This window comes from Pteropus medius, unplaced genomic scaffold (genome assembly GCF_902729225.1).
Source record: "Pteropus medius unplaced genomic scaffold, Ma_sr-lr_union100, whole genome shotgun sequence".
Lineage (NCBI taxonomy): Eukaryota > Metazoa > Chordata > Mammalia > Chiroptera > Pteropodidae > Pteropus > Pteropus medius.
The window spans coordinates 47,371-58,329 of NW_024347014.1; the positions used below are offsets into that span (position 1 = coordinate 47,371).

Sequence of the window (10,959 nt, forward strand, 5' to 3'; positions counted from 1 at the left end):
AGGGGCCAAGGCCAGGGCCCCAGGCCTTCCTCACCTATAGCATCACTAGCAACAGGCTGAAACTTAAAAGGAACGATGATGAAGTCTACATTATCAGGAAGAGTAGTTAAGGTACTGATTAAATAGGATGAGGGGCACCAAAGTGAAAACTGGGGTTTCAGATTTTCTTGGAATGAAATTATATAAATTGGCTCAGTAGCAAGTGAAGTTGTTTCACATGAGTAATACAACTTATGAGTATTCTATCTGTAAAACAATAAAACATAACATAATAATATATGTCATAATGGAAGACATAATTCTTTAGAAATCCATGTGATGCATTAAAGAAACAGAAATTTTCAAATATTCCGATCAAGGTTGGAAAAAATTTTGTGAAAGTATGGAGAAAAAAGGAGAGAAATTGGCTATGTAACAGAGAGAACAGAAAGCTTAATAAAGTGGTTACTTAAATTGTATAGAGAAGCTGAACTCAAGCAAATAAAAATTCCAGGACATAAATAAAAGGACCGAGTTCTACAATCAGAATCTTATGAAAGGATCACAGATTAAAGGACACTTTTCACCTCGGGGTGATGGTTCGTTTTATAGCTGCCATCCTAAAACATCTTTTCAGAGCCCCCTTTATGTCTTTGTTCCTGAGTCTGTAGATGAAGGGGTTCAGCATGGGTGTGACCACAGCATACATCACTGAAGTTGCTGCACTTGAGTGTGAGCTGTGGCTTGCAGCTGAGCTGAGATACACTCCTAGAATTGTACAATAAAATAAGGAGACAACTGAGAGGTGAGATGCACAGGTAGAAAATGCTTTATACTTTCCCTGAGCCGATGACATTCTACATATGGTAGAGACTATCTTAGAGTAAGAGTAAATGATACCAGCCAAGGGACCACCACCCAGCAGAACGGTTAAGAAATATATCACCGTGTTATTAAGAAAGGTGTCAGAACAAGCAAGTTGAACCATCTGATTGAGTTCACAGAAAAAGTGGGGGATTTTCAAGACTGTACAGAAAGATATCTGCAATACCATTAAGCTTTGTAGCAAGGAATACAAGGCACTCATGAGCCAAGACACCAGAAGCAGCAGTCCACAGAGCCGGGGGTTCATGATGACAGTGTAGTGCAGGGGGTGACAGATGGCCACAAAGCGGTCATAGGCCATCACAGTCAGCAGAAAGTCATCCAATCCTGCAAAGAGTAGGAAAAAATACATCTGGGAGATGCAACCTGCATAGGTTATGACTTTGCTCTGTGTCTGGATGTTCACCAGCATCTTTGGGACGGTGGTAGAGGTGAAACAGATGTCCACCGAGGACAGGTTGCAGAGGAAGAAGTACATAGGCGTGTGGAGGTGGGAGTCTGAGCTGACGGCCAGGATGATGAGCAGGTTTCCAAACACAGTGATCAGGTACATGGAGAGAAAGAAGCCAAATATGAGGGGTTGCAATTCTGGTTCCTCTGAAAATCTCAAAAGAAGAAATTCTGAAAATATTGTAAGATTCTCTGGTTCCATGCTGTAGAGGTGACTTACAGGAAAGAGGAAATAACATGAGTAATTTTCATACAAACTGGCATTACTCACATAGTTCTAATACTAGAGTTCATATTTTGAATTCAAGAAATTAATTTCAATATTTTTTATGGATGTGGTCTCCTCTTAGGGTTTCCTGTGCAATTTCATATTAAGAATTTTTGTCTCATTCTGCTTTTTCTCCTAGGAGTTCATGACACTGTATTCTATAGTGTTATTGAGAAAGTCTTTATGCATTTTAGGAATATTGTTATTCGACTACGTTTTAGGCACTGTCTAGGCTTAGAAGAATGAGAGCTAAAGAAGAAATGTCCCTTCAATTCAATGACGAGGAATGTTGAAGGAGACTAGAATAAAATTCAAAAAATATAACATTTCAGATGGTGACAGGTGGTATGAAGAAAAGGAAAGCAGGTGTATAGGAAAAAGTGATGAGGACGTTGTGATTTTTATGTGTGTTTAGGCAAGACCTGCAAACAGATGACATTTGAATATCACCTCTAGGATGAAAAGGAAAGAGATGCCAGGTTATGTACCCTGTGTACCCTGCAGAGGGAACGTACCCTGTGTACCCTGCAAAGGGAATGGCTAATGCAAAGGCCCTTGGATGGAGCAGAAGGGGTTAGTGATGTGCGCTAGGTTAATAGAGTACCTGTTAGGCCTTGATTATAATTTTTGCAGGTTGCTTCTAGGCAATGTTTCTCTTCCAGAAATGATTTTGTCCCTGTGATATTCGGCAATGTCCAGAGGAATACTGCTAAATACCAACAATCCATGGGAAAGCATCCTCCAAAATTATCCGCCACAATATCAACAGTGAGAGGTGAAAATATATAGTCTAGTCCAGAGCTTCAACTTGCGTGTGCTTATTAATCAACGAGGATCCTGTCAGAAATGGAGAATATGATTCAGCAGGTCCTGTTGGGCTAAGATACTCTGCATTTCTATCAAGCTCCCAGGTGGTGTTGATGCTGCTGGTCCTGGTTGGAGTGAGGCTGAGGCCTTGGGTTAGAGTCAGCTAGACAAACTTTTAGGATTTCTGAATAAAATTTTCCTTGCATGTATTTTTAAACGAATAATGTATTTTCTCATTCATAAAATGTGACATATTCTGTGTTTATTGCTTTATATAAGGACCGTCGAGTGGCACATGGTAATACACTTTTCAAAAGACTCTATAGTGAACAGAATAAGGACCTCCTAAACATGTCCACACCCTCAGCCCCAGGGAATTAAATTTGATATTTTTATAATAGGGCAGGTTAGGGTAGCCAGTGGAATGGGGTTGCTAATTGGTGACTGTGAGTTAGAAGGTGAGCCAGGATCATCCATGTGGGACTAAGGTAACCACAATGCTCATCTAGAAGCAAAAGAGGAGACAAGATGAACATGCCACACTGCTGGCTTTGAAAAAGGAAGAGGGGCCAGGAACCAAGGAATGCAGCTGACCAGAATGCAAACTGGAATGAGAAAGAAAACAATTTCACCTGAGCCTCTACAAGAAACCTAACCCTGCAGACATCTTGAGTTTAGACAATGAGACACATTGACATGTCTGACACCAGAACTGTGAGAGCATATATTTGCTTGTTTTAAACAGCTAGTGTGGGAATATTTTACAACAGCAGTAGAATCTAATATAGACATTTACTCAATAAAATTTGTTGAGGGAACTGAGTAGAAGCCTCTCCATTCTATTCATTAGAGTCCTTGGGTAAGAGAATTTTACATTGAAAACCCACATGAAGAAGAAAGAAATTTTAAATAGAGTTGGAGATATTGTACCCAATCAGCTGGTACAGTGAAGTCATCATTGCATAAATGTAAACATGATCTGGCTACGATGCATTGATGCATTAAAAATTTAAGGTACAACCAGTGACTTTAATTTCTCTGTCATGGAACTGCAAAAACTTTTGTTTCTCTTCACCTTATACTCTTTGCCCAGAAATGGGTTAGTCTTCAGTTTTTATCTCCCATGTGCATGACAAAATTTATCATTAAATATATAGAAGACATGACCACTAAGGGAAAAGGCTAAACGTGGGACAGTAATTCCTACTAACCGTTCCAATAGAGAAAGTATAGGTAACAAGCCCCAAAATATAGGCACCCTCGCCAGTAGTGAAATAATTTCAAATAAAATTATTTGGTATTCCTTTTTAGACTCATTACATAATTATTTTCCTCGTGAATAACCAGCATGAGAGAAGATTCTACAATGTATGACTCATGAATGGCTGCTGTAAGGTAGTTTCTATCTCCACTCATCTGGAACTTTTAAATGAGGACAAGACATGATCAAATACAGCCCATCTTAGAAATTTAATACAAACACTCTGACTGCACTGCACCATCCTCCACACCTAACATTCAATTTCCTACTCCTCAACCAACAAAACTCCTCAGATATGATTTCTGCATCCATTTTATGCATCTCACTCATTCTACAGTGTCACCCAACTGTACATCTATGCCCATCACCTACTTGTAAACTATAGTCCTTAAAGTGTCGATTCTGACAGACACATGATTATTACACACTAACATAAATAAATTATAAATTATTTAGCCAAAAATAAAAACAGAGATCCCTTGTCTCTGACTGGGCTGATTAGGCTCTCATGAGACTCGGATAAGAGTTCTCAGGTTCCATCCTCTCTGACACACTCCGGAACTAGCTGCTGGGCTATCAGACTCACCTGGACAGGGTCTCTGAAAGGGAGGACTCAGTGTGGAACTCTCAGTTCCAACCTGGGTGGTTGACAATGGAGATCGAAGCTCTGTCCTCAGACAACACAGCAGGAAGGAGTGAAGCATTGGTCTCTGAGGCAGCTTAGGAGTCAAAAGCAACAACCATGCACATGCCACGGGACTGCAGCAGAGGAAGGATTTTCAGCTCCCTTTATCTGCTCATCAGACACTGATTCCACTATTGCTACCACCTCTGAGCCCCAATTTCCCTCTGGGACAGTGTTCTGGATGTACTGGAAAGTTTTCCTACTGATTCTCTGTTCCTAAGGGACCAGGTCAGAAGTCAAGTGAATCCTGTTTTCATTATTCCTTCTCCATGTCACTTCTGCCTGCCAGATGTCTCAGCTGCCAGCACCTAATTCCAAACCTGAGTTACATTTCTCTCAAAAGTCTAAGACTGAGGAATCTGACTTGACTAGGTCCCTTGGCTCTTCAAAGCATTGACTTGTGGCGGGACACAACCTCTGATAACTCCAAAATATTGCTTTTTTTTCTTTAAAAATAAAGAAAAATGTGTAACTTTGATGCAAAGCTTTGGCCACCAAACATTTGACACATTAGTGTCCTGACACATTAACCTGTGTGTTTCAGAAGGAGACACTCCACGATGTACCTCAGAGGTTGCAGATTATTTTGAGCTGAAGGCAATTTTAACTACTGGGTCAAGAGAAACTTCTGCTTCTCCATTTAACTACCCATAAGTACTTGAATAGGAGGCCTTTTCTATAGTCACATATTATCAAGGATAATCTCCTTTCGATTCACCTGTATGGCAAGGCAAACTTTTATTTCCTAAACATATGCTCTTTGTATCCTCCTGCATGTTCCTTGGAAGCCCTAAAGCATCTTATCTCATCCCTATCTTGGAATGTCTTATATATCACAATCACCTTTTCCATGTTTGAAACTATCCTGCACGTGGGCTCTCTGACTGTCTCTTGCGTGTGGGATTCCCATACATGTGTACGTATTAAATTTGGATATTTTCTCTTGCTAATCTGTCATGTCCATTTGATTATTAGACCAGCCGGAAGAACATTGAGGGTGGAGGAAAGTTTCCTCCTCTCCAACAGTTTGCACAGTGAGCAGGATAACCTCACTGTCTGGAACCCCGAGCTTCCCCATGAGGCTACTGCAAATGAGGAGATCCTGGGGTATCTGACACAGGTCGGTGGAGGTTAATGGTTCTTACCATGTCATCACATCCTAAATCTCTGTCTGTGGGATCTGGTGGTAGTGAAAGTTGTGAGAAACTTTATTTCTTCTCAATTTGATTGGCAGGCAAAATCTTCTGTCAAACTAGTTTCTCGGTATAGTGACTCTTGGTTACTTGGTAGGAGTACTCATGGAGTTTGTTTTTCTCTGTCTCTATCTTGTTTCTCTGCTTTCATCTTGTTAATGTCCTGAGAGCTTGGCCTTCTGACCAGTGAGAATATTTTCTCTCTCCCTGTACTATCCAGTGCACTTGCCAATATACACCTTTCCTCTGTCTAGCCAGGACAAGATGTCAGGGGATTTTCTGTATCTATCTCATTCCTCCCAGAGATAGTCCGTTATATCTTGCAGCTGTAGGATGCTTATGTATCTGGTAGACAGCCAATAGGGTGTGGATCCAAGCTTAGGGACTCTTAAACCTTATTCCGATCAAGGGATAAAAGCACGTGATTCTCTGTTGTGGCATAGCTGTTTAAAGACAGGGCTCCCCATCTTCAGAATAACTCCAGAAGTAAACGTGTGTGAGGGTTGCATTGTTTTGCACTCTCCTTTGCAGATGCCTCCAATGTCCACAGTATTGGTTTGAGTTGCTATAAACACTACTGTCAAGGCCAGATAACAGAATCTTTTAATTAGCAAAACTTCTAAACTGAAAAAAGGAAAACATTTTGTTAGAGAGCTCTCATAGTGTTATAATAGCTAGTCTTTAAGATTCCCTTAATCAGGTGGGAGGACAGAAATTAGAACAAAAATAAACACCATTCAGATCCATTCCTATTGGCCTTCACACGTTTGCTGGCACTGTAAAAAAAAAAAATCAGGACATTAAAAGTAAAAATGAATGAAAAAGAATAGCATAATCTTACTTAAAGACAATCTAAAATTTTGTGCCCTAAGAACTCAGTTTGATAACCGTAGGATTGGAAGCTGCAAACTTCATTTCTTTCATATAGTTTTTTCTTTGATTCAAGCTGATTTTGCATGATAACATATTGTGACTCATTTGCTTTATTGCTGCCCTAATCCTCTGTATACCTGTAGCTTTATAATGAAGCCTTAGGACATAAGATTGATGAGCTTCAGATCTGTCTATAATCATGAAGATGATAGGTTTCAGTTGGACTTTAGACTAAGAGTAACATCTTAGCTTTAGGTTGTTTCAGCCCCCGGCCCATCTAGGCAGAACAGCAGCCCCATCAGCCACGGGACCATATGGTATGGCACCTGTGACTGATTTCAGAACTGGACACAATGATCAATTGCTGACTCTTCTCCAACCATCCAATCAGTATAACCCTCAAACCCAACTCTCTTAGTTTCCATGACTACTGATTTTTCCCTAAATAACCTGTATTCCTGAGACACTTGGAGAGCCAAGGCCCTTCAGTGGTAGCTTGACTGTGTCTCCAGGGCTTGTAACTCTCTAATAAACTTTACTTTCTTTGCCGCAAAACCTGCATGGATCTCTACTTCGGCTTAGATGTGTGCAGGAAGATGGATCCCTTTTTTATTGCAATAAATAGGCAACAAGATAACAATACAGTCTCATGCTCTGCTGTCAGCAATTATGCCTTCAAAGGGTCTTGAAAAGAAGATGAGTCTGACATTTCCAAGGCACGTTATCTGAGACGTACAAAGACAATAGACAACTTTAAAGTTAAAGATTGACCTTTGTCAAGGAAGCTTCAGGCCTAGGACACGAAGATGCTCCATGACCCGCTTTTAGTTAGGAATTTTACATGTAGACCATCCTTGGGGGTTACTTTGGTCTCTGGGTTTGTAAGGCTTTATTAAGGGATTCATGAATGAGGCAGTATCTCATCTAGCAATTAGAAAGGAACTCCCAGTGGTTGTATAAAATGGAAGGATTTTATAGAAAGAAAATTGGCCAAGGAAGCTGTTAAGGAAAGAAGAGAGGATTTTTTTTAGACTAGGACAGTTTTTTTGGGAGAAAGTGAACAGCAAGGACTTTTATCCTCCAGATTCTCTCTTTCTTGTTTAGAAGGATGGAGAGGGCCAACGTGAGCAATTACTTTACCATTCCTTAATAGAAAATTCCAATGGGTTGATTAGAAAGGTTGAAACTGCCATTAGATCTGGTATTAAATCTCGTTTTGGCATCATGGGCTCTTAGCAACATTAACACCATTTGGGGCTTGTGGTTTTTTCTTTAAAGGTAGTATGGACATTTTAATGGTAGTAATTCTTCCAATCAGTGAGCATAGAATATCTTTCCATTTATTTACATCTTCTTTAAAATACACAAATTGCTGAATTAAAGGAGCCATTTGAAAATTAAGAATACATACTTCATGAGTATATACACACATACATATGTATATATGTAATTCAAGAATGTACACAATAGTTTAATTACTTTGTTATATTATTGTAAAAAATGTAGTCATTCCGATACTGTGTTTTCCTATTTCTAATGGTGATGTGAAATAAAAACCTAATTCAGGTGAATGCTTTTGGGAATAAGTAAAATGTTTGCAAATATTTGGTGAGTCTAAGGTCTCTTTCTCACATAAACAGTATATGTACATAAACATATATGTGCTTTTTTACCTGCCTTCCTTTTAAGTAAACACACACACATAGGCACAACATAGGTTAATCAATAATGTAATTTTTAATGTTGAAAAGAAACTTGAAAGACATTTGGAGAGAATAAAAATTGAAAGAATGGTTAAGTTAAAATGAAACTAAAAGAATGCAGACATTTAGACACAAAGATTTAAAGAAGAATGGTGGACCTTAATTTTATGATTTACATTTCCTATCTTAATGCACCAAGGACTCAGAGTCAGAAACACATTTACTTTTATACCATGGGGAATTCATTAGATCAGCTAATGAAATAAAATCACTATACCGACTTGTAATTTTTTTCCTTCTAATTAAGGTGGTATTCCAACACAAAAGTCCTTTCTCAAGGGAAGCTAATAGAATGAACTGAGAGGCTAAAATTTTGCTTCCTACAAAAAATTTATTGGTAAATGTATTACATTCCTGTTGTACTAAATTTAAACCATAGGATATGAAGGAATCAAATATATGTTCATACTATTTTGAATTTTGGAAGTCTGAAACAAGTCTCAATGTACCAAAATCAAGATGTCTTCAGGGCTGGTTCTTCTGGAGGCTCCAGGAGAGAATCTGTTTCCTCTCCAATTTTACTTCTGTGGCCATAAGCATTTCTTGGCTCCTGGCTCTTTCTCCATCTCCAAAGATTGATAGATGTAGCATCTACCAATCTCCCTCTGAATCCAGCTAATCTTCCTTCCTGTTCCACTTTTTAGGACTATCGTGATTAGACTATTCCCACTTGCATAATCACAGTCAATCTTTGTATCTAAAGTCTACTGATGGCAAGAGTATTCCAAGGGGTATCTCAATCTTTCCTTACAATAATACATAACATATTCAAAGTTTCCAGAGTGTAGAATGTAGACATCTTTTGGAGGCCCTTATTCTGTCTACTACAAATACTTTTTCTGATGTGTATTATTTGGTGACGCAAAGGGACTTTCTATAAAAAAGATATATCACAGGAGTTGGAGAAACATGGCAGAGTAAAAGATGTCCCCAGATCTCTCCCTTTGAAATAACAATGAACTGAACATCTAAAACTCAACAAATTAAAACCAAACTGCATACAAGCCCATCTGAGCGTGGTACCTACGCATAAGTGCTACCAAAGGTCAAAACCCTGAGTGTCAGGCGGTGGTCTGGGAGAAACAAAGAAACTGCTTCTTGCAGCCACTGGAGGTCCCTGAAGAAGAAGTGAGAGGGGAGATGTTGCAGCGAGTTTCATCAACAGCTTTGCCTGGGACAGCCGTAAGCTACACACGGCTGGAGGCAGGGCCAAGTCTACAGGGCAGAGAGCAGAGAAGCACAAAAGGCAGAAGGATACAGATGATTTTTACCAGCCGCAGTTGCAAAACTGAGGCTGAGCCCCAGCCCCCAACCCTCAACCCAGATGGCCCCTCCCCATGCCCTCTGCAATCAATCACTGCAGAGCCCCAAGAGAATCTGAGCATCGCTACTGAAACTATTGCTAACACTGATAAGGACTGAGACTGAGAGGAGCGAGCATGATTAAACATTAATAAGAAAAAAAGGCATTGCTAAGGCTTTAATTAAAGCAGGGATCCAAGAAGCTTAGACGCCACCTAGTGGAAACCAAAAGAGAGGTGCCTTCTTTGCAGCGGGCTAAAGAGAGACTTTCATACAATAAATCTTCTTTCTGGAAAAACAGCAGAATACTCTTCCATTAATGCCCAGGTGGATAAATAGTCCACTAAACACCATGAACAACCAAGGAGACAAGGCTTCTCAGAAAGAAAGAGAAAACTCTCCAGAAAATAAGCTTACAGACATAGAAATATGCTACTTAAATGACAGAGAATTCAGGATAGTACTTCTGAAAAAAACCCAGTGAGTTCCGAAACAAATTATATCAACAGTTTCAGGAACTGTAAAAACTACATGAGCAGAAGGAATTCTTTAGCAAGGTAACTGAAACCCTCAAAAAGAACCAAAAAGAACTTCTGGAGATGAAGAACACACTACAAGAGTTGAAAAATGAAATAGCAAGCTTGGGAAATAGAGTTGACCATATGGAGGAAAGGATCAGTGATATCGAAGACAGAAATCTAGAAATAAATGAGAAGGAAGAAGAGAGAAACAGAGGAATGAAAAAGAATGATACAGAAATACAAGAACTAGCAGATTCCATCAGGAGAGGAAACATAAGAATGATCGGCATTATCGAAGTGGAGGAAAAGGAGCAGGACCAGAAAGCATTTTCAGATACATAGTTGATGAAAAGTTCCCAAAGCTAGGGAACGAGCTGGAGCTTATAATACAAGAAGTCAACGGAACATCCAATTATCTCAACCCCAAAAGGCCTAAACCAAGAGACATTGTATTAAAATTATCAAAAATCAATGAAAGAGAAGGAATTCTCAGGGCAGCCAGGGAAAAGAAGACAGTGACCTATAAAGGAAAACTCATTAAATTATCATTGGACTTCTCAGCCCAATCCTTACAAACCAGAAAGGAATGGAATCAAATATTCAAACTATAAGTGAAAGGAAATACCAGCCTAGAATAATGAATCCAGCCAAGCTCTCCTTTAGATATGAAGGAAAAATTAAGACCTTTTCAGACATACAAAAATTGAGGGAATTCTTCACTACGAGGCCTGCATTACAGGAAATACGGAAAGGGGTCAACTCACCTAAAACAAATTGACACAAAAAAAAAAAATGAAATTAGGAGTAAGGTGACTATCAGCAAATAGAAGCAGAGGACTGCAACCCTTACTAAGAACAGGGCATCCTAAGCTAAAATAATAAGAAGAGAATTGCAATCCAAGATAGTAATGAATATTCAACATATAGAGGGACAAATTGAGACAAAATTGACTGAAAAAGGGAGGATTCAGA

At 39.3% G+C, this 10,959-nt stretch overlaps 1 protein-coding gene across 1 annotated transcript; it reads right to left on the minus strand.

The window, feature by feature from the left end:
• Positions 1 to 562: 562 nt before the first annotated feature.
• On the minus strand, positions 563 to 1,516 carry LOC120614141 (olfactory receptor-like protein OLF4). The gene has a single exon (XM_039876927.1). It carries the CDS (start codon positions 1,514 to 1,516, stop codon positions 563 to 565), a length of 954 nt encoding a protein of 317 aa, XP_039732861.1.
• Positions 1,517 to 10,959: the final 9,443 nt, after the last annotated feature.